This window comes from Porites lutea, chromosome 12 (genome assembly GCF_958299795.1).
Source record: "Porites lutea chromosome 12, jaPorLute2.1, whole genome shotgun sequence".
Taxonomy (NCBI): Eukaryota; Metazoa; Cnidaria; class Anthozoa; order Scleractinia; family Poritidae; genus Porites; species Porites lutea.
Genome location: NC_133212.1, coordinates 14,288,418 through 14,313,119, shown reverse-complemented (window position 1 = coordinate 14,313,119; position 24,702 = coordinate 14,288,418). Strand labels below are relative to the sequence as shown.

Genomic DNA, 24,702 nt, shown 5'->3' with positions numbered 1-24,702 from the left:
AATGAGTTCATTTCTCCTTTTAAATGGTGATTGGCTTAAAAGGTTCACAAATTAAGTATTATATTGGATTTTGTATTCAGAGGAATATAAATGCTGCTCTCTTCTGCCAATGCAACAATGACTCTGGACCTGTAATTGAAGGGAAAATAGCGATTAGTTCAAATGTAACAACTTGATTTTCCACTTTGTGACAAGGTCAGGTAACAAAACGGTTTTGCTACCTGTCATCATACATCTGAATTCACTAATTGTACCAGTTTCCTAGAATCACTAGCTAATTAGGCTAAACTGTTCGAAATAGTATAATATAACAGTCGCTACAGAATAAAAAAAAAATACCTTTTATGACAAATTATTACGGTGATGTTTAACCTTTGATTAAACACTGTACATGTGTACGTGTGAGGCTTAACTCAGCGAGCAACATAACCTTAAATATTTGTACTTTTTAGGTATTAAAACATTATAGTCATATCCTGTACGCGTTTCCGTGGGATTTCTTGATGTTGTGCCCCGGCCTATGGGGACAGTATTTGTATCAGATACGGATAAATGATAAATTGACATACACAAAACGAAATTAAAAAAAACAAACAAACACACAACAAAATTACATGATTCTCCGTGATCTTGTATTAATTTGCTTGTTAAAAAAGAGCGTATCGTATATCCTTAGTTCCGCCATTCAGTCCGCCATACTGCTTTATTTGAAGGAGCGGCTACTAAGGAGTAAGCATTTACTTCAAATATGCGAATTTCAATTGTCTGCAATTGAGAAAAACATGGCATCCACATTTTTTAAACGAGCGTATTATAGTTTTTAAGCTTAAATTTATAGCTTATTCATGGACAAGAAAGCTGTTTCTCCTGACTCTTCGACGCAAATTACTGAAAAGAAGAAGAAATCAAAGAAGAGAAAGCACAAACACAGGTTTGTTTTTTTTTTTTTTCTAAACATTAAGCTTATAATGATTTTTTATGCAATTTAATAGCAAATGAGCTTGGTAATGACGACTGAGAGCACAGCAGGACAACCTTATTTAATAATTCGTGTTGGGCACTCGATGTTATATAATACAAAGGTCTATATTTTCCATTTCGTCTGCAGTGCTGATCGCATTTGGTTGAAACACATTGCATTATCTCCTTCCATATCATATTGCACATACATAGAGAATACTTCATGGAAAGTGCTGGCGTACGGTATTTACGCACGAGTTGTTGACGTATCAGAAATCGAACGAGTGAGCGCAGCGAATGAGTAAGATTTCTGATACAAAAACAACGAGTGCGTAAATACCGTACAAGCACTTTCCATGTGGTATTGTGTTTATTATATACATACTGAGACATTCATCATTTTGGCGACCTTTTTATTTTAAATCTTTCAAAAATGCTAAAATTTGCCGCTACACACTTACCGCAAAATGACAACGAAAACGAAGTATCAGCTTTTTAGTAAAAACGTTTGTTAAAAACATAAATGACGGTGAGGATATGAGGTAATCCAAGAACTATAAGCAATCTTAACTGTCTGTTCTTAATGCACAATTGAAAATGAGTGAATTTAAGTAAAATGGCCGGTTTCAATATAAGCTTAAGCTTAAATGAAAGGCAAAGTAGCTCCGACAAAAAGCACAACAAAAGCTTACGTCTCGTTCTGTTTATCCCTTTCCGCTGTTGTTTTGCCGGCTCTCTACCGTTTTCTTTATCGACAGTAAAACAAACGAAACTATTCCACTCCATATCCGGAATGTTTTTCACTTTTTAAAGCGAAAAAAACTCTTTGAGTAAAACTTTTCTCTTTGAATGTGTGCGAAGCGGCGCTGCAAGTTGCAATAAAAGGCGGGAATTTTGGCGCGAAACTCACACATCTCTGTGGCTTCTGATTGGACGTATCATTTTTCTCACACGTGAAAAAACATCGTTCGCGATTCTGATTGGACGTATCATTTTTGTTTACGTGTGAAAACCATCGTTCGCTCCTCTGATTGGCTAGAACTAATTTGCGTACGAAAATTTACGACATAGCTTTTTGGTGAGTATTTCTCAGTATGTATATAATAAATGCCAGTATGCAGAGTATGGCAAGTGCACGCACGAGCCTTTTTTAACAAAGCTTTTTTGCGCACACCAAAATCGTAGCATTGCACGCGGCAGCGTTGGGCCTACAAAGAGTTTTGCACCTGACTTTCAGGGGCGTAGCCATGATATTTTTTGCCAAATCTATTTTAACCTCTCGGTTCTCCCACTTTCCACATCCCTTGCTTACACTTTTACTTTCTCATCAGTATGGTGAGGATATAAACGAATGAATGGACTGGCAATTTGTCTGTAATCTTGTTTGTAGCCTTTCTTTTGAGTGAACTGAATGGTATAGCATGAACATACTAGTTTGAAATTTGAATTTTTAATAGGTCATCTAAATAAAAACAGCTGGAAATGTGCCTAACACGTAAATCTCGCATCCTTTTAATACTTAGCCTCCGTCTCTATAGGCATGCACCTGTATTCTGGCATCAAAAATCGTATTGCAGGTTTTGTATGCATGAGATCTCGTCGATTTCTGCCATATACGCTGCAGACTGATGTACATGTAAGCTATGTCGATTTTAGTTTTTGGAAGCCCCCCCCCCCCCCTACTGGAAAATTATTTTCCTGCATATTCACAAATTGTGACTGAATAAATTAATGTGCTCCCTTTATTGGTCGATAGGATCAAAATGATAGGTCAATGCCATTGAATGTAACTTGTACACCTCCAGGTCCACAAAAACATATGTAAACAGTAAACACCTGCTGATAAGAAACTACTTTTTTGAAGTCTAATGTCCTGCAAAATAGGTTCTTGTAGTCGGGTACTTATTGACAATTTTTGCCAGGAGCTTCTTTATCCACTGTTTCTTATTAGCAGATGTTTACTGTAACTCAGGCTTCATAACCATTCCACTCTATTAACTATGATTAGTGTTAGAACCCTAGAGAAAAATCTATACACTTAAAGTTTAAATACTGGTTTAACCAGATAATTGAAAATAATATTATCTCATTGTTCAATGTATTATTGACCAATCCATCCATTTATCTTACAGGAGCAAGTCTGGGAAAAGCAAAAAGTTTAAGTCATCCAGTTCATCACAGGACATTGAAAGTGACAGCACCAAAACAGAAAGTAAAAGAAACAAGAGTGACAGTGAAAGCATCACACCTCTAACAGAGTTTCTTGATGACAAAGCAGAACTTCATGAACAGCTCTTTACAATCATCTCCAAAAGGAAGTGAAAGAGATGATGCCAGACATTTTAAAGGTACTTGAACTGTACATACATGTACCTTGTAAAAGATATAAATTATTTTTGTTTCTTTTTTTATGATTACTGGTAGCTAGCTATACAGGCAAATAGTGGAATTGGAGAACTGACAAGAGGACATGTAGTTGTTAGGTGTACAAACAACCCAACTACATCTACAGGTACATGTAAAATCTGCCAGATAGACATTGTACCTGGCATCTCTGACCATGATTGCCCCTTAGTGGTTGAATTAGAGATCCCCCTTAAACAGCAAATCCCTGTCGGGAAAATTTGAGGCTCACCTAGAAACTACATGTGAGCAATTTGAGGCTAACAGGATGATACAATGTCAGTGAATGATCTGTGGCTTTTGTTTTTAAGGATGCCATCCACAAAGGCACCCTCAAATGTACAGTGTATCCCCCCCCCCCCCCCCCCATAAGACCTCTAGAAGAAAAGATAATTTATTATAGCATAATAATATTATATACAGTATAATTATGTATTCTCTCATTGTTTGTTTGTTTGCTTATTGATTTATCGATTCTTTTTTAATTACATAAGCAGTGTTGTAATGCTTGTTGCTTGCATTTTCTTTTGTAATAAAGTTTGCTTATTAAGTAAAAAAAAAAGTAGTAGCAGCAGATGGCATGCCAAAGCTAATAATTTCCAATGCAGCCGGCTAGGAGGAGTAAATCTGAATTCAAATGCATACAGTGTAGGAAGTAGTATATTCAAGAACTCACTATCACAAGTGCTCTTTTTTCCCATACACAATAAGGGAATAGAACTTGTTACCTGAAGATATTTCCACCCTGCCGAACTTGTACTCTTTTAAAATATCATTAGTTAAATGGCCGCAACTGTGGTTTGTTTTAATGAATTAGTTTGTCTATTTATATTTATTTACTTGCTAATTTATTAGTATTTTGCATATTTGTTTATAGTGGATATTTATTTATTTATTTACTTTTAAAGACCCCTCACAAGAATCTTCATTTATTAAGGAGGTGGGGTTCTTGGAAGAAGAAGAGAAGAAGGCTAGTGCAATGTTTGTTTTATTGTGTTTTCTTGGTGAATCTGAAACTTAATCCATTTGCCCCCCGGAATTTTGCCAAAAACACAGTTTAGTTTTCTGGTCACTGTCTGGCTAAAACTAACACAAGCCATTGACAGCTTGACTCGTGCACTTTGCAGCTCGTGCACTTAGTGGCCTTCTGTTTGAGATGCAAAATATCAGTTTCTTGATGTTTGGGCATGCATAAAAACCCAAATTTCAAGTCTTGACTTTTACTTCTGGATTTGCTGCCCCCACTCTTCTTTCACTTTTCTTGCCTTCCTTTTTTCTCTTTTCAGGAGCCAATAGGTTTCATCACGGCATTTTAAAGCCTAACGTGGTGGCCAGAGAAGTTCCATTTTTTCCATGTTAAATCCTTGTTTTATGAAATCTTTTTTATTGTTCTCAGAAGCTGAGCTTCAGGGAAGTAAAGAATCTTTGCTCAGAACAGCTGCAGTTACTATCAAAAAGGCAGCTTGAAAGTATCATCACTGGCAAAGAATTGGATTCATCTGAAGATGAGAGCAGTGAAGAACCAGAAAACCGTGAAAAACTAGAAGTGGCACAGGAACAACATGAAAAGGAGGATAACATAAGAAAACTGGTACTTTACAATATTAAAATTTCTCTAATATTGATTAATATGAAGCGTAGAGATAGCCCAAGTGCTCAAGAGTCACTAATGAATCGAATTGAAGTTGATATTACATTTATAATCACAACTAAAAGCTGTTTCCCGAGCATGAGCAAAATTTTATTTTGTGACATAATAATTATTGACAAGCATGGGGCCATGAATCACAATTTTTTATTATTTACTACAAATTGAACAGCACAGTGAGCCTAAGAAATGTCCTGAGTTCTTATGTCTTGTAGTCTTAATATACTCACCTTAATCGCTTTCAAGTTCAGAGGTGCCAACTGAAAAAATATGCATGTGGTACGGAATACAATGAAGTCTGGCAAGAGAACATGTTCTGTTGAGTTTGATCAACAAATGTGTAAAAGGTGATTGGGAGTTTACTTCGTGCACTGTAAGGTTAATCAAGTAGTTCTTGAATATAACTTGGAGAATGGCCACGACAAACCTATAGGTACCGGTGATTAATAAAAGATCTATTAAAGTGGCTCAATTCAAACGACCACACGATAACTTACAATGTAAACAGAAAGGTTAAGTACCTGTAAAGAAGCTTGTAAGCTTCCCACTTCAAACTGTGAGGGGAGTGGGTACAAGCTTTTAGCGCAAGGGTTTCTGGGACGAGCGTTACTTATGAATGGTAAAGCCTCATGCCGCCGAGCAACCTGCGACATGACTCCGACACGGCTGCCGGTACTGCCTGCGATACCGTTCCGATGTTCGAACAGAAGTCGCCGGCAACACACAGAGACCCTGTCAGTCCTTACCGCCGGCATGCCTGAGAATTTGACTCGAGTTCTACTTCAAAGGCATACGGGCGTTAAAAACCTGCGATGTTTCTTAAGCCGTCGGCGTTATGTCTTCATATGTTGGAGTAGTATCGGCGGCATATGAGAACTAGGCTTAACCCAAACAATCCCAGAAATCAATATACCCTGCAAAGCTTATATCCATTCTCCCCATGAGTTTCTGAAAAGGGGAATTGTCCACGATCTTAATGGCTTTGTTTCTCGATGAAATGCAGGATTCCGACAGTGAAAGGAAACGAGAGAGAATCAGAACGGGAAGAGAAGAGGAGAAAAAAGAAAATGATATGATCATATTCCAGGAAATGATTACAATTCCAAACCAAGAAGAAATTGATGAACTTGTTGGAGGTAGGTCAACATGTAGTTTTGTAATACCACGATGCAAGTAACAGCACGGTCTCGAAAATGGCAAATCAAAACAGCATCAATCGAGCCCTCTCTATTTGCTTTTGGCTTGCTCCGGCACTATCCATGTATATAAAAAAATAATTATAGAATAAAATGAAATAATAATAATAATAATAATAATAATAATAATAATAATAATAATAATAATAATAATAATAATAATAATAACAAAAACAGGCGGCACAAAATTAGGTTTAGCGTTCTAAACGTTGTTTCGTGCTTACATGCTTCTGTGTATTTTTTCCTTTCCTTTTTTTTGCGTATTTGTTTCTGTTTCATGTTTTGTGGGAATCTTTTCTTTAATACATGCATGAATAAAATAATCAACCCGATCGAAGTGACAGTGGGCACGAGGCAGAGAGCGACAGAGGCGTCCGTATGTCAAGGAAGGCTTGTGTCAAGTACAGATAGTTATAGAGAGTAGAGAAAGAACAGATACCGTTTTCAATTAAAATTCTTGACAACCTGCGGCCAATGCGAATGCTCCGACGAACTCGAATGGCTAGCGTTTGAACTTTTTGCTTTTGACTGTCTTTATGGTAGACAATTTTCTTGTCGTTTTTTAGTCAATATTTTGCCGTCTAAGTGAAATTATCTTAAAGTGAAGTAAACTTCCAAATGTACGTTGAAAAAGGAGAAAAACTCCAAACAGGCAATAGTAAACACGGCAAAATTGAAAACATGTTGGCTAAATTTGAGTCGTGGCTCCTTTAAACCACTAAGTTCTAAATGTATGATCAGTGGTTTAATAGTCCTACTGGAATTGCGTACTCAGATAGAAAACTAAATGAACTTATAGCCCTCGCATTCGTAAATGCGATTTAAGCAATTGCAAATTAATCCGAGAAAAAAAACATTCCGAGGCTTCCGCAGGATTCGAACCCATGGCCTCTGCGTTAGCAGTGCAGTGTTCTACCGACTGATCTGTGAGGATCCATACATCGACCGCAAAATGCGATTACGACTGCTATAGTCGTAACTTCGTTTATGTTTCTATTCCCGCAGTGTACATCATCTTCCTTCGAAATAGAACACTGTCAGAATTAAGTATTACAAAGATTATTAAACGTTACAAACAACAAAAATGAACTTTGAAAAGCTGTTGAGCTACCAAGTTTTCAAACACCACAATTGCAATCCGTTTCAATATCACCTCAAGTTTGTCCATGTCTTTCTCATTTTGTATTTGCTGCATTATTAGAGAGCTTTAGATTCTGAGACGAGTACGAGACTTTCTCAGTACTGGCTAGGCCAAGACACAAATATCCGGATATTTTTGAGCTATTTAGAAGTTTCCGAGATATTTAGAACATTTTAGGATATTTAGAAAAAAATTTTTTATATTTGGACAAATTTATAGCATTTTTTTTTGGCTGTTTTCCAGCCTTTCCTTGCTATTTTCTTGACAGAATACTCAGTTTTATCATTCTATGCTAGAAATAATCCAGTTCAGCGGTTTTACACTTGACTAATGTTTCCATATCACTAGACACTAGCAGCCATTTGTGTCTAGGCCTAAGTATTGCTCACTCGTGAACCAACGTCATTTTGGCGGGAAAACGTGATAGCCGTCAACATTCTACTACGAATTTTAGCAAGAATGTCGTAGTGGCGGGAACAAGTTATCAAATGTAAGAAGTTCAATTTATCATTTTGCTATTGAGAGAGGGCTTAACCTCCTTCAGTATAAATAACCGTACTAACTTTTTTGGTGAAAAACGAAAAAGTAAAATGAAATTTTCCGGGGTGTCTTTTTTTTTTTTTAACACAAATCTCTTACTCGCACTCGTTCTCGTCCTCAAATCTAAATCTCTCTCTTTATACCTTCCTTTAATGTTTTGAACCGTTTATTATTTTTATGTTTCACTCAATTTAGTGGCGGTTCCCACTGTTTGAAGTTTGATAAGTTTCGTAACACGGCTTCTTTAACAAGCCATACTTCCGTTCACGTGTCTTCGTTTGCAGGAAGAAGTGCCATGCAGGAAAACAATAAAGGTGACCCAGGCCAATTTGATGGACCAACCGCGGACGAAGAAGCAGAGCTAAAAGAGCTGGAATTCCGCGCACGAGCTCTTGAGTCGCTTGTCCGCGCGCGTGAACGACAGATGAAGATTGAACAGGGTTGAAGATTTTTCACTGAGGCAGTACATCGCAGCAGGAGGTTTTTTGTGTCGTTGTGTATGGAGCTGTGCCAACAAAAGGTCTAAGAAAAGAGGACCTGTTAGGACCCAAAAACCTATAAAGAACTGGGACAGTCGTAGTGAGCTTCCTTGATGCACATGTGTAGCTTGTGCGGCGAGAAAAATGTATGGTACTGAATTGAACGACGTAGAGAGGGATTCCTGTAGCCTGAAATTCATCCGATTGCTTCGAGTCGTTTTCTCCTCTCAACAACGTCTGATTCGACCGGCCGTTAATGCCGTCCAGTGACGTCACTCACTACCCGAAAACCGGGTAGTGATTTTGATTGGTTGATTGTCTAACATTCGCATAATTATGTATAATTATGAAAAATTTTAGCGGGATTGTCGCTTGATGTTCAGCGGATCGCATCCCTGGCATTCTGTCGTTTAGTTCAAACATTTCGATAAGCTTAATATTTATCTTAAACAGCAAAATTGCCCTTGTCTTCGAAACTGAAATGCTAAATTGAACTGCGAATGAAGAATCATTGCGGAGAGTCGGTAGGTTTTTCATTTGGAGCCGCTTTGTGGTTTCGGCGGTTGGTGATTTTGTTTACGCGAAGTTTGCTGAGATCAATGTTATAATTCGACCTTCTTGCTATTTTTATCGTCAAGTGTAATGATTCTGTTAGCTTTTCTTTCTTGTCTCCTTGTTTTTTTTCTTCGTTAAGGACTAAATAGCTTCTTTTCAATTAAAGAAAATCAAGGTGTTTTTGAACTGAAGTGTTCCGTGTGTGTGTTTAATTTATTGCGTACAATCGGTTCAGAGTTGTACTGCATGCAGTTGATAGTTTGAACGATAGTCTGGACGGCATTAACGGCCGGTCGATTCAGACGTTACTGAGGGAGTAATAACGACTCGAAGTAATCGGATGAAATTCAGGCTAGGATTCCTGTAGCTTCAATGAAACATTGTAGTCCTGAATGGGACCATTTTTTCTCTAGTAAGAAAATCGTCCTTACTTAATGTTATAAATGTCGGTTTTGGTGCATGCTAATTGGAAACTATCTATGTTCGCAATTGTTTTTTGCCTCGAATTTATGATATTTTGAAGAGGTTTGAGGGAAATAGTTTATAGTTCTATATATGTTTTCTTTTTCAGTTTCTCGTAGCAAGCTGTTTATTATTGTAACTTTTTGCTGTTAATTGAGCATTGGTTGGAATTGATTCCACTCGAATTCTTTCATTTAAACAAACATTGAAATTTCAAGAGTGGCTAGATCGCGGTTGTTACAGACATGTAAGATTAAAGACAGAAAAGCCGGGGTAGTTCCTTTGTCTTGAAGACGGGAACACCAACCGTGGTTGGTACAATTTCAGACAAACAAAATTCAAGGAGTTTTTATATTAAGGACTTTTCAAGGACAACTTACAGTTTTCAAGGTCTAAGATTTCTTCAGAAACTCGGTTTCTTTGATCCCTTTTGAACCCCTTACTGGCTAAAACACTCAGTGGAGTCATTTGTGATTTTTCCTTTGTCAGCCATAGTTGATCGTAACAACACTTTGCAAAATGATAACAGTCACAGGGTATGACTCTTGCAGTTGTATCTGAAGTGCAGAAATACCATTTGAAATAAAGAAGCAGAAATAAGAAAGTAGAGAAATTCAAGGACGTTTTAATACCTGATAAAGAAATCAAGTACTTTTCTAGGACCTTAACTGAATTCAAGGACTTTTCAAGATGACTAATAAAATTCAAGACCTTTTCCAGATTGTACGAACCATGACCAACTGACGTAATATATACGGGCAAAACTAGATTAAAACGACACTAAACAATACCTATGCATACCACAACGCGAAAGGGAATCGAACCAACAATAGTTTCCCATGGTTGTACAATCTTGAAAGGTCTTAAATTTTAGTAGTTGTCTTGAAAAGTCCTTGAATTCGGTTAAGGTCTTTGAAAAGTACTTGATTTCTTTATTAGGTCTTGAAAAATCCTTGAAATTCACTACCTTGCATTGTCTAAAAACATTTTTGCGTAGGAACAGTATCTGACCTCTGTTTCTTTATTTTAAATGCTTTTTCTGTACTTCAGATGCAATTGCAAGTCATAGCCAGTCATTTTCCAAAGCGTTGTTTTTGAAAGTAGTATAAAATAACGAGATCAACCTTAGCTGATGAAGTACAAATCGTAAATGACTCCATGACGTGTTTTAGCCGATAAGGTTTTAAAAAAGGAAATAAAGTCAAGAATTCCGATTTATTGAATAAATCATAGTCTTTGAAAGCTGTAATTTGTCCTGGAAAAATCCTTGAAAAGTCCTTGAAATTTGTTCTTCTAAAGTTGTACGAACCATGGTTTCCACAACACCAAGAAACCGCCCAGAAAAGGCACAACAAACACACTATTTTTTGTGAACTTTAATAATCGTTTATTGACAGTTTCCTTTCAGAGATGATAAATTCCATAAGTGGACAGTTCAAACATCTGGGCTCTCTGTGTAAAAATACAATAATGATCGTCATTATGATAACAACAATAATATTAATGATAATATCTGACTTCGACAATTATTTACAACAAAGCTGTGAATTGAAAATGAAACTCTAAAAAATATCAAAATTATCAAAAAAAAGAGAAGTTACAAAATTGAAATATGGTGTAGAAGAAATATAACGTTCTTCACTGTCTAGTTAACGCCGGATTCTTCTCTTATTTGTTCACAATTTACAAATTTGCAGCCGGTTTTCCAGGGCCTTGCGTAACCGAACTTAATTCAAATCAGGCCGTCTACGACGTAAGTGCTCTTGCCACCCCTTAAAGCTAAGCCATAAGACAAATAAACCTATTTGTGTTTGTTAGATTGCTTCTAAATTTTTACTGTTGGCAAAACTTACCAGAAAACCAGTTGAACGGCCAGGTAGGGATTTCTTCATCAAACACTGCAGTAATTGTTTGGTCTTCCTTTGTAACTTTTATCTGATAACCAATTCAACCAAAGACAGCTATTTTTACTCGGCACTTAAACGTTCCTTTTTTCCTGTTTTAGCATCGTCCGACCGACCTGACTTTTTTAAATTGCATTTTCTAAAATAATTAATTAAGTAGTTAACCCTTTTTTCACTCTGATTATTAAAATGCTCATACCTTTGATTAAAATCATAAGTATGAGCATTGTTATAGTATTTCATAGCACCAACTTCTAGTTTTCACCTATTAACAGAGAGAACGGTACGCAGTTTGATTTTGTCTCCATGTGTTGTTGTTTTCACTCTCCACGGCAATGATGCTGATGAGTACGTTATTTTTTTCAACCGAACGACCCTAATTCAGAAAACGTAGAAGGCATTTAAGGAACTCTATTTAGCCAGAACAAGTTTATTGAACTACTACCAGAAACTTAGACATCTAAAGCTAGTTAGTTTTGTAGAACTGTTAAGAACTGGAGGGCGTTGCCAAGCGAAATTGATAACATTACGTCGGCTGATCGATTAAATATAGTCGTATTTGAGTATTTTAGTCAGTAATGAATATTAATATTGAGTATTTTAGCTAGTGAAGAACAATAATCAATGGTGGTGCAAATATTCTTTTTATCGGTTTCACCTATTGTAAGCTATTGTGGGACTTTTTTCCTTTTTTTTTTTTCTTTTCTTGCGTGGTGACATCCTCGTTGCGAGACTTTTGACTTTTGAAAAAAAAAAAGAGATCTAAAGAACCATCTTTTTCTACAGCGGCTGCTACCCATCTCATATTAAACTACATTGTACTTTTATCACAAACAATCTGATAGTCGGGATCTGATATCATATAGTACCTGTTTAAGGGTCCACCCACGATCTCTTTCGATTTTTCTGTTTGGTTTTATTTCAACCGTCTTCATGGCGCCCACATCAATATCGGAGAACTCTGCTTTTATCACGAGCAAGTTCCTGAGGACAAACCAATCGACAACCGTTAAAGACATGATCAGGAGAACTCAAATTGATCTAAAACAGTGAGAATTTCAAATACATTAGCCTTTCCGCAACTAAATAGTAATCCTCTTCCGAGAGAAGAAACCCATGATAGTAAAGACCGCTTGGGGAAGTCTTTCATTTAGAGCGCTTTCACATGGCGTCGCGGCGTCCAAAACAATGAAACGGCGCCCACGTTGGTGTTCTAAACCGATCCCGGCAAAGGGAGTTGAACTCTTTTCTTATGTCAACGCTTTCTTTCGTTCCAAGAGATTTGCATAAATGCTGGCCATATGAGTGAAAACGCTCTGCTACAAGCAATGCCACCTACTGTTTCAACGCTTTGATAAAGTTTCCTAAGTTAACAGACCTATGTAAGGGACTATGATTCCTGAATTCGGGAATTGGAGTTTTTGCTCGTGGAATCTGGAATCCTGGGCCGGGTTGTTCAAAGCTGGGTTAAGATAACCCAGGGTAAGCGTAAAATTTGAATGCAGATATAAAAGCGTAAAAAAAGTAAATTCGGTTTTATTCTTTTTGTCAACGAGTTGATGATTGGATGCTCAGCAAAAAAAAAAACAAAACAAAGAAAACTATCTGAAAAATGCTTTTGAAAAAGAAAATAACCTGGGTTACGCACTAATCGGCCTTCGAACAACTGGGCCCAGGGCTTTGGAATCCAGAATACACCTCAGGAATCCGGAATCACACTTAGCTAATAATTAGAATCCGGAATACAAGTTCCACTGGCAAAGATGGTGATCAAGTTCCTGTAATCCGGAATCCACAGCGTGGAATCCAGAATGCAAGACTGTCTTGGGTTATCTTACATGGGCCGAGGCGAATTCGTATCTTGTTAACAAACAGATAGGACTACCATACCCCTGTTTGCCTTCTGTTGGCACCAGCTCTTGATCTTCGGTCTTTTTTCCCCCTTTTCCTTTAATCCTAACAGTCAGCGTGTATTCTCTGTTTACGTATTCATTTGGAGTGTAAACTTCGACTTTGTACGTTACTGTTGAAAGTTATAAAGAACATAGTAATTAGTGCGCGATGAACGAAGATAGGGACAACGATCGAGTTACCAGATACTTTCAGGGGTGTGTCATGAGATCCAAGTAATTTAGGGAGTTCCAGTTAAACTGCAGATACCTAAAACTCAGATCAAATGAAAGATTATTGAACTCTAGGTTAAATTAATAAACCAACTTTTTTTTCAATTTTGCACTGTCATTTTTTTATGAGTTCTAAATGCTTGCGCCCGAGTCACCTTTATCTGAGTAAAACCCAGAATGGCGACCGAGATGGCGGCCATTTCAATAACGTTATACACAGAACACCCACGGCTCTCTCCCTCTTTTTTTCTTTTAGTAAAATTAGGGTGCGTTCGATTGACCATATTCTGGAACATACCAGAATATGGAAGACATAGAATAACACCGCAATATTCGTTCGATTGACCTGCTATTCCAATTCTGGAATAAAATGAACTTACTATTTCAAAGATGACAAATGAAAGAATGATGTCGTTTTTCTTGCGTCGCAGCTAATACGAACATTATGGCGGAGGTCCTCGGTGACAATAAATTTAAAAGAGGGAAATGAGGAACAGGCTTATCTGACCATTCCCTCCCTTGATTTTTCCTCTAGTTCTTCCTCAAAAAAAAAAAAAAAAAATGAAGAACAAAAAGAAAAATAGATTCCCCTTCTACAATGTGCTTGGTTGATGCTATACTTGTGAAACAAAAACCGAGACTTTGTTATACCAAATAAACAAACTACCCGGAAACATTCTAAAAATAAAGATAATAATAACAGTAATAATAAAATCATTTTATTGATAATTAAGACTATTCCGAAAAAATCTAGAATGTCTTCCTTTTCCAGGATACGGTCAATCGAACGTGCCTTAACGTGCTTCCTTAAAACAGATTTGTTTTACAGAAACATGCGAGTTAAAGTTCTGGCGTCGCCGCAACAAATAAAAAAAAAAGGGTAAGCAGATTAAGATTTTCCTCGTGCGAGTTACATCATTCAGTAGTATTAAAATTCTAACTGAATTAAATACCTTTGCAGCCCAAATATCGTCTAATTCGAGCCGCAAGACGATCTGCGATTTTTTCACGGTTCGGATCGCAAAAATCAGCATAAATGGCGTCATCTGGTTCAGAGGCGATACTTTTTAGCTCCTGTAGTCGTTGTGTATTGACAATGTTGGGAATAAGAGCACCAATGACGTTGATCTTGTTTGTGACTTTCAACAGGTTTTCTGTATTTCGAAGCTTGAAGGTGTCCAAAATCTTCCCATCTTTATTCTCTAAATTCCCGTCTGAGAATAGAACTAGAATCTAAAGAATTTATGAATGTGAAAGGGAAAGAGAAAAAAGAAAAGAACGATTTGCAAATGAGGCCGGCAGGTGAACATAAGAAGGTTATCCGGGACATAGCTAGCCTTAGTCTACAAACCTAAAATAACTCAACGAGTTTAAGGTCTGGGTCAAAGGTTTGTGCGGAAAATATCTATGATTGGCAATATCTCTCGTTAGTATTTACCAAATTAGAAAATAGCACTTTTCGCACGTTTTGATTGGCTCCCGTAACTCGGAATATCCTTGGTTAGTATATACACACTCAGTGATCTTAGTGATTTAAGCAATCTGATTGGTTCGCTATCTCGGACTATTCAGCAATATTCACCTCCTAGCGAGTGGATAATGTGTGAGCTCGGTGTTTTTCCCACTTTTTTTAGAGAACGATCTTTTAAAAGTCGACAAAATCCTAGGGCTGACTTTTTTTAAGACAAGAAAAGACTTGGAAGGATTCAATACGGCGTTTTTCAATTTACTGTAGCTGAGTTTTGTGCTCGATGGATTGTTTACAACTCCTGTGTGTTCGCGTAGAAGAAGCCGTTTCGTGAAAAACTCAGCGTTTTCTAACAAGAAAATTTTGGCTCAAAAATCGAAGTTTATTTATGACAAACAAATTTAAAAAGAAATGTTAGCAGAAATTCTACGTTTCAAGTAAACAGGAAAAAGAATGATACAGGAAGACAACGTCTTACCTCGAGCAACCGAGCTACCATTTTTGTCAGCACTAATCACGCGAAGAACGACACAACAAACCCTTTTGGCTATAAACTTGGCGAGTCAACAGAAAACAACAAAGCTCTACTTTTCTTCTCAGGTAAGGAAACAGTTCAAACTTTTAGCGGTTCCATTTAAGCCATTACGCTGTTATTTGCGAAATGATAAACTTGTGAATTGCCATGTTTGAAAATTCTGCAAAGATCTATTTTTAAAATTACGCGTGATTTGATCTGTTAATCAAATCGTGCTTTTTAATGGTTTTCTCTCTGATTTTGTTGAGATCACTTCCTGTTTATATACTAAAACAATTATTCTTTTCAATCTCGGTGAATAGTGGCTTTGGGAATATTAAGCTTATTTTGCCACTATTCACCTCGATTTCAAAGAATAATTGTTAACTATTCACTGTTTTGCGACAGGAGCCAAGATGGCGTCTCGCTTTGAGACATTTTCGGAACACGAAATTTAAGCGATAAATGAAGCAGTCGTAGAAACAAATACCAAAAAAGCGACTAGCTTTGGCTTGTCGGTGTTTACTGGTAGGTAGTAGATCACTGTTTCATGCTGAATTTGCAATAAAATCGTAAAAATGCACTTGACAAAATCGCCGAAATGTTTGTCAACTGTAAATAAAGTTCCTACTTAGTGACGTTTTAAAATTACAAAAAGTTACCTTTTTCATTTTTCTCTCTCTCTCAGGGTCGGTGAACAGCGCGCTAGATGTATACCTCGACGCCTTGTGTCTCGGTATATATCCGCCCACCACTATTCACCCCCCCCCCCCCCCCCCCCTTCGTGAGATAGTTGGATATTAAGTTCTGGTCACGTGTCATTTCACGTAGCCGAAAATTTATAATGAAGGAAATTGGCGAATTTGTGCCGAATTTGTTTAATTAGATAAGGTGTTCCTGTCAGAGGATAAGCTTTCCTTGTTTTCTGCATACTGGACTTGAAGTTTAACTGAATTTAAGTTTTGAATAATTCAAGTTTGTAAGTTTGGGCTTACATAAACAGTCATTCCAAACGTAAACTGTTAGAAATATTCCCTATGAATGAGAAAAATGTTATAACTTGATGCATATTCTTAAAAACGTTGATTTGTCAATCATTTAAGATTGTCGGAAAAAATTGTTCTGGGACATGTCACGTGACCTAACAACACAGTATAGAGCGTTTTCACTCACGTGGCCAGCATCTTTGCAAATTTATTGGAACAAAAGAGAGCGTTTACATAAAAAAAGATTGTAACTCCCACAGGATTGTTTCGGAACTTCAACATGGTCGCCGTTTTATTGTTTTGGAACTCCAATACTGCCGTGATGACGTCGTGCGTAAAACCCTCTGTTTATACTTTAAAATGAATAAGTTATGTGTGCCAAATTTCGATTCAGTTCAGTCGTCTATGCTGAAGTTACATTCAACATCAGTAATTGTGCAATTTTCGACCTTCTTTTCTTGCTATGTTTTCAATTGCTATTAGTTAGAAATATTGTTAACTGATTCATGGTCAATAAGTCATTTTCCGAGGCCTTTTGATTGCTTCCTTCTGTAGGTTTCATTGCAATTTATAACCTTGCAATGGTGTTAACTTTTGAACTACTACTTACAGGGGGAGCCAGGTGGCGCAGGGTGGCACCAGTGCATGTGGCCCGGGTTCAAATCCTGTTATTGACGCCATATGTGGGTTGAGTTAACCTGAGATCAGGCTCAATTTTCGTTTTGCTTTGTAAATAACATTCCGCTGTTAGAGAGAATGTATGAGAACCACTCAAATAAGACCTGATCTCAGGTTAGGGTTGAGTTTACTATTGGTTCTCTCCCTTGAGGTTTCTCCGGGTACTTCCATTTCCCCCCTCCTAAAAAAGCAACATTTCCAAATTCCACTTCGACCACGGATGTGGTCTTCTAAATCGTTAGATATTATTCATTTTATTCATAAATTTTCAAATACGAATTTAAGAATTAAAGATATTGAAACAAAAAACGAACTAAGATTACAAGAGAGAAATAAGAAGGAGTCCTCATAACAGGGTAATTCGCGGATTGTCACCCAACCAGTTTCTAAGCGAGATCATCGTCAGGGCTTAACTTGTGTGCAATAGCGAGTTTCCCAGGGGTTGCGAGATAAGTATTTCTAGTTTCATTAATTAATTTTAAGATAAATCAAATTGGCCAAGTCACACTCCCCGAAAAAAATTTGCCAAAAATATCCGTAATTGACACTTACCTTTTTTGTATTTTTTGGGCGTCTTATAAACCTATCGGTGATCATTCTATTGAGGGTACGTTTCAACAAGTTTTTGTCACCAAGATCTCGACCATATTTGCCTCTTTTGATTTCTTTATCCATGGACATGACTGTGTCTTTCTTGCTACCAAAGGGACTCATTTTCCGCCGCACAGCGTACATTGCAAATGCAAAGTTGTAAATCGCACTTGGATCCTTAGCTTCCAGGGTGGAAAATAAACTTTTTACCGTGGATTGTATGTTTTGAATGGTCGTATCGGAAATAAGCGAACTGTCTTGAACCAACACCGCCACATCCGCCTTGATTGTGCAATAATCTCCTGTGATTATCAGCATAATTATAAATAATCATTATACAGTAAAATAGGAAACACGCGATCTCTTATAATTTAATTAAGGCTTTTTAGATCTCGATTGTCCGGCCTGTCACTTTAAATTATTAGTAAGTCTAACATTGACATTTCTACATGTGAACGGATATTTCTGGAAATAATTTCTCCGTTTTCAAAAAAGTACGCGTCGACACGTAGCGTGCTGAAACAGTGGAACAAAGTATGATAGCATCCCTTCCAGATATTGTGTAATGCTAGTAGTAAGTATATGATGTATGACATGTATCTGGGTCTTCTCGTAGCCGCCATATTGAAAACGAGAAGACCCTGGGAACGAGGTTGGAAAGCCTCTGCATTTGTCTGTCCACACGTAAACGAGAGGGTAGCGTTTTCAAACATTTTCACTCTGGGAACGTTTTTGTAAACTTGCGTTTTTGGTGCCAGACTGAAGGCAGTTTATGTGTGGTTTGAAGGCTAAAAGAAAGAAAAGATCTTTGTTTCCGAAATCTTCCGGATACGTGTGGACGGGTCCTCACAGGTTTCTGTTTTGAGAAAATCTGAAATCTGTGAATATTACATTAGATTAAGATACAGAAGGTCAACTTCTCAAGAAACTTCTTACTCATGAATTTGGCTCACTCCTCTTACCTTTTGGTATTTCACATATAAATGGTCTCTTTCTATCTTTTGAGAGGTCATTAAACAATCCTTGCGTGAATTCAGGGTAATCCTTCGACATTACCGCCACATCTCCATCACCAGACGGCTGCCGATAATCTGGCTCTATGTTTTGCCACTTGTTAATTGTCAGTGGTCGTCCATTGACCCACTTCCAAACTCCTTCCTCTTTTAACAAACCAATGTGATATTCCATGGGTTTCGGAATGGTGCGTTTCTGAATTTCTGTATTAACGAACTGCCACTCTTCTTCTTCTTCCATAGCGACCAAGTCGCCCCCTTTGTCTTGACAGGTTTTTCTGTTCTCTGGCCATGTATTTCCCCTTGGCGCAAATGTGTAGCAAGAATCTTTAAAGCATATGTCTCCGCGTGCTGTAAACAAAAACATAAAAACGCCTTAACACTATTCACACAGGAAGGGGGCTTTCGACCTCCCCCCCCCTCCCCCCAACTCACGAAAAAGTTGAATAACTTTAAAATCGTTTAAGCTATCACCACCAAATTTAGTGACTTCTCCTAAAAATTTCACCGCAACGTGCACGTAAACATTGTCATTACCATTGCAACTGAGTTTTGACAACCATGTTTTAAAAATTTGCTTGTTTCCTTAAAAAAGGGTTTGTTTATGTTTAAGTGTTATTGCCTTTGAGGGCAAAGTTGATGTAGATTAATTAATTAATTAGTTAATAAAATAATAATAATAATAATAATAATAATAATAATAATAACAATATATTTAGATTATTATGCAAAGTCTCAGTGCTCTTACACAGGTGCCAGGCTCCTGTCTTACAGTAGCATTAAGACAAATTAAAAATACATATATGACATCATAGTAAAAGCATATTACGTCATTGTTTTAATCCACTAATGCCTGGATACTGGAAATGATGAGCCCTGTCTGAATAGGATCACGTGAAAGTTTAAGGCTACTGAAAGTTTTCAGTCGGCACACAACCATGATATCAATCGAGCAATAACGTTTCGTGTTTTTGCATTAATTTTATTCCGTTCATTTTAGTCAGTTATCCCTCCAATGTCGTGATGGGATAGCCGTTATCTCTCTCTTATTTTTTACCTAAACACCAAAAATGCTAGGCCGCCGTCACACTGCTGTCTGGAAAAGAGATTCACGCGATTGTATATTAGGGCAATAAACCATCGTAATAATTGTATATTGCCCTTTTGCTCCCGTCTTCCACAATTTTGGATAGCGCCAACTTGGTTTGAAGAATTATCCCGCGGTTTTAAGCCAAATAGAAACGGCAAAGTATTTTGAATGAATCAGTATAAAAAGCCCTTTATCATTAAGAAAATGTTACCTTTGAAAGCACATGATTTCTTTTGAAGTCCTTCCCATTCCTGGTACTTATCCAAGTCGAGGTCTTCCTTATAGTGTTTAAAACATCGAATTATCTCCATATCGCAGAGACATGTGGCATATCCACACTTCGCCTTTTCTATGTCATCTGTACCATATCCACTCACTGGAGCTATAATAGCAAGTATAAGTAGGCTCGGGTTAGTTATAGGTAATTGACAATTATTGAACGAGGGTTGAGCAAAACATCGTGAGACACTGACAAATCACGATATTTTGCGATAACCGAGTACAATAACTGTTTTATTATTCGATCACCGAGTTTTATTTAAAGGAATATGTTCGGGAAGCCAAGTGATCTGTCAAGCGATCGCAAGAAGGAGAAAAGCGTGGTGTCATTTACGCATGGGCAGAATATTATTTGCATAAGAGAAGTTTGGGTCGAAATGCGACGTCGAGCCCTTCAAATCAAGACAGCCCTGCCCTGTTTAAAGAGACTTTGTCACGCTAGTCACTATCTTTTTTCAAAGCTAAAACATGTCTTCGCATCAATTTAATTCCCCTAAAAAAGGTCCTGGTTTGTTCTGTAAGACTACATTTGGGTACTGAAACTGTTTCCTGTCGTTTGTTGTTACGGATGGTAAGGATTGGCATGGATTAAAACTTGAAAACATGGGGCCGACTTTTTCAAATTTTACTGCAATGCCTGCACAAATCACCAAAATATTATTGTGGTTAGTGTTCCCTAATGAAATTTGTTTAATATCTTCTTCATAACACTACATGAGCATTTTGTGTATTGGTAAATGCACTGAGTAATGAATTAAGCACAGAATTAACCTAAAACAGAAATATCCTCGTAACTTAACCCCTTTAACACAAGACGCCCTATTTTATGAACCTGGGTCCTTTCGAACTGACACCAGTTTCAAAGTGACATCATAGAATTACATTATTTGAAAAAAAATTTAAAAAATGTGGATTCCACAAACGTAGACCGCTCATCTCTAACCTTTACACTCACTTAAAGTCTTACCTGTTCAAGACACTGAATGGCGAAATTTTATACTCTCTTTGAGACTCAAGACCCTAAGAACCAAAAATCGTTTCGTCGCTCAGCGGCAATTACTCGTTTAGGCCAATTAAGGGAGCGCCCCATTCACTTTCTTATAAGATCCACATGTGACGTGTGTTTCGCATACGTGCCTGTAAACCTATCTTCATTCATTTTGTTGTTTTTTATTTTCGCCTTTCTATAGTACAGAGAGAGATCCGATCCGCCAACCACCCTTCACTTTAAATAAATTAATCATGATTGAAATCGGATTCCGATTACGCGTGTATATGTATAAGCGCGCGCTGTTGGGAAAAAAAATTCAGCTATATAACAATTCAGGGTGCGTTTCGTTACTAAAATCCTAATCCGGATTTTTAATCCAATTACGGATATTTCGTTTCTTTACTAAATCAAAAAACGAATTATTGATCCAAATGATCCACAACGGAGGTGGATTTTATGGATCATATCCAGTACCGGATACTTTGGATATATGATCCGAAACGTTTCTTTACTACGGATCTGAAAAGAGTGAATATTGCCAGCGGTAACTCGAAACAATTTTAATACATACATCAGCTTTTTGACAAGACTGCTTATCATTACGGCCATTTTTGAACTGGAATAATGGATTAAACGATCGATTTTATCCGTTTTATCGGGGTGGTAAAATCGCAATACAAACAGGACCTGCATTGTTCTAGTTACAAGGAAAAAACTCCTACACAACTTCGCCTTCGCGTCTTGCAAGACTTTATTTTTCCAATACATATCTTATTTCGAGAATACATCGTCTTCATCTGGCCTATCTAAAGCAGTATCCAGGGGCGGATCCAGGATTTATTTTTGGAGGGGGTGCACTTGTCTCTTGCTCTACTTCAACACCAATAAACCACATAGTTTTTCTTTGGAGAATACCAGTTGTATTAGAAAACCGCAGGTCATCTCAGGGAGGGGGGGTGCGCACCCCCTACACCCTCCCCCTAGATCCGCCCCTGAGTATCCTAAAGCTAACCGTCAAGAATACAATGAAATAGCAGCAGACTTGCAACCTTAGTCAGCAGCCGTGTTATTCTTTCTCCGGGATACCGTTCGTTATTTTAGGTCGTTTCTATGGAATTAATTGAAAATAAGAGAGGATAAAGGGGACAGAGAAGGCATCCTCCGTACACACCCTATACCATAGGTAATTCGTCTCGAGTTATTTTTAAGACCACAGATCCCAAGGGGGATTAGACAACAGCCGATCACATAGCGCGAATGTGTTCCGCGTGAATGACCCACGCTCAGAGCCACGCGTCCTTCACCAATTGAGGCAGAAAAAAATGGCGGAAGACGCGGAGAGCAATATTGCTTTTCGTTTTGTCTACGAAAACGACTAAAGAGAGATTTCTGCTAAAGCTGTGTCAGCGAAACGGAAATTAAAAAAGAATCGCCCTTACTCTCTTGTATAGAGCTAACAGTACCGCAGGGAAATCCTTAACTCAGTGAATATTCTCTCAGGATCATTTATAATTTACAGTTTGAAGAGAGTAATTTCTGGTTTGATATTTATTCTTTTATTAGTCTTTTATTATTCAACAAAAATAACACTTGGCGTTCTATAATAATAATAATTTGATAACTTCTAGAGCGCTATTTACATTCACTGATCAACAGCGCTTAACAGCTTAAAAAAACTACAATAAAATTCAAATTTGTAAAACTAATTACATGTACATGAATACTCCTTGCTACTTGGTTTATTGTACAAACGACCGCTTTTAATAAACCGGCGAAATTTCTCATTTTATTAAAGCCCTGAGGTTACGATAACTTCGAGTTAAACTGATTTCACGGGTTGTCAAAGAGTCGAGCGATTCCCTTTTCCCAGGTGAGCGCCGACTCATTTCCCTTCAATATTCAGAAATGCTCTCGATCTCTTTACGCTTTCATTGCCTTTCGCCCGACACGTTTTGCATGGCGTTTAGTCATGCGAAAACTCCACGAAACATCCACTCAGCGCGCGAGGTAACTTTATCCCGATTCTAAAAATAACTCGAGACGAATTACCTATGGCATAGGGTGTGTATGGGGGATGCCTTCTCTGTCCCCTTTATCCTCTCTTGTTGAAAACTAATCCCTTTTTGAATACATCTTTACTTTTCTCAACCAAAAATCCTAATGATCGGGATTTTTGATCTGATCTTGGATTTTAGTAAAGAAACGCACCCTCAACTTTTTTTCCATCTGATCTGTCATAACTGAAACATCAATCACAAAATGCACTTACTACATTTTTTGGTGGCGTTGTTGTACTGGAAGGCCAAGTACATGTTATCTACCTCTTTTGCACATTTGTCTCTGTCTGTTAGGTATGCCTTCTCACAAAACTCATGAACTTTACAACAGCTAAAAAAAATAGTAGAAAAACTTGAGAAAGAAACTAAGCCAACTAATGATGATGATGACGACGACAACGAAGGTGACGATGATGACGATAATGATAGTGATGGTGATGGTGACCCAAAGTTTATATGGAGAAAAGCTGGCTCGGCTAGGAGGGTGATCGAGCCAACTCTTTGTTTCTTTAGTAAACGGTTTATTAAGTTTTGTAAGGAAATGTAGGAACAGTTGGCTCCCCAGTGTAGGTCGTGTAGGTGACCCTAATACCGGAATTATGTTTTCTTCAGAAACCTGAACCTGTCGCATAAATTTAGATTTTTCGGGAAACTGCCCACTTACCCATCCCCTAAGCTAACATTAACTCTTTGTTCTCACTTTGGGCAAAATGATGGCTTAGAGGAGGGGTAGGTGGGCAGTTTCTTAGAAACCTAAATTGATCCAATCTGTCTTTATCACCTGTGAATGTATGTAGTAAGTTTACACAAACAGAGTACAGTCTCTCTCCTTCGCAGAGACCTCTTTGTGTTGTAGGGAGGCTGGGGCGAAAGAAAAAGAAAGCGCGCGAGACACGATGTTCTCTCTTCCCATCGTCCCTCGCGCTCTTTCTATTTTTCGATTATTTGCTATTTTTATTGGGGTACCCAGCGGGAGTGTCTGTGGAGGAGAGAAGAGTATAGTGCCAACACCACAATGACCGTGAATGTGGCCAGAATAATTCTCTGGCAAGTTTCAAAGCAGAATAGTCCGCGAGTTAATGGAATGAAAAAGTTCCGTTTGAAGAGTTGTTTACATAAGCTTGTGCACAAGTATAGAGTGTTTTCACTCACGAGACCAGCATCTATGCAAATTTATTGGAACAAAAGAAAGCGTTTGCATAACAAAGGAGTTCAACTCCCACAGGACGGCTTCGGGACACCAACATGGGCGCCGTTTCATTGTTTTGGGACACCAATATGGACGCCGTGACGTCATGTGGAAACCCTCTATAAAAGGGTGGAATGTTTTAAAACAGATGGAGCAAAAAGTAAGAGCTTGAGGATAAATTTAAGTAAATAAATAAATAAATAAATGAATAAATATCTGAAGCGTTCTGAGCTCCAGTTCCACAGATGGTCATACAATGCTCAAGGCAACCGCAGCTGTCTTTAGTTATTAAGCTTCGTTTCCCCTCTACGTACTGTTATTATTACTGGTACTCATAATGAATCAGAACTAGTCGACTCAGTAACACCATAACCTGTCATTAACTTCAAGTTGCAGCTTTCATCGAGCAAAGACTGATGGATTCTTTGGCCGCCT

At 37.7% G+C, this 24,702-nt stretch overlaps 1 protein-coding gene and 1 pseudogene across 2 annotated transcripts; one reads left to right on the top strand and one right to left on the bottom strand.

Annotated features, from left to right (window-relative positions):
• The first annotated feature begins 776 nt into the window (after window positions 1-776).
• Window positions 777-11,852, top strand: LOC140921765 (uncharacterized; annotated as a pseudogene).
• LOC140921764 (uncharacterized) lies at window positions 10,759-23,376 on the bottom strand. 2 transcript variants are annotated; one of them, XM_073371767.1, is made up of 9 exons: window positions 23,291-23,376; window positions 19,963-20,133; window positions 18,611-19,012; window positions 17,610-17,950; window positions 14,365-14,644; window positions 13,179-13,311; window positions 12,158-12,272; window positions 11,238-11,319; window positions 10,759-10,836 (listed from the first exon to the last, which is right to left on the bottom strand). In XM_073371767.1, the coding sequence occupies exons 1-9, from the start codon at window positions 23,331-23,333 to the stop codon at window positions 10,820-10,822; spliced, it is 1,584 nt and encodes a 527-aa protein (XP_073227868.1). In that variant the 5' UTR covers window positions 23,334-23,376; the 3' UTR covers window positions 10,759-10,819. The 2 variants fall into 2 exon arrangements, with proteins under 2 accessions (XP_073227868.1, XP_073227867.1); XM_073371766.1 differs by lacking the exon at window positions 10,759-10,836 and having other exon boundaries at window positions 11,083-11,319.
• Window positions 23,377-24,702: the final 1,326 nt, after the last annotated feature.

Bases quoted from the DNA above. Each gene is read 5' to 3' on its own strand.
- LOC140921764 (XM_073371766.1), bottom strand. From the start codon at position 23,333: ATGTACTTGGCCTTCCAGTACAACAACGCCACCAAAAAATGTA. The intron at 17,951-18,610 runs GTAAGAGGAGTG...TGATAATCACAG, and splicing joins TATATGTGAAATACCAAAAG to GAGATTATTGCACAATCAAG. The intron at 14,645-17,609 runs GTAAGTGTCAAT...TAAATTCTTTAG, and splicing joins GCCCAAAAAATACAAAAAAG to ATTCTAGTTCTATTCTCAGA.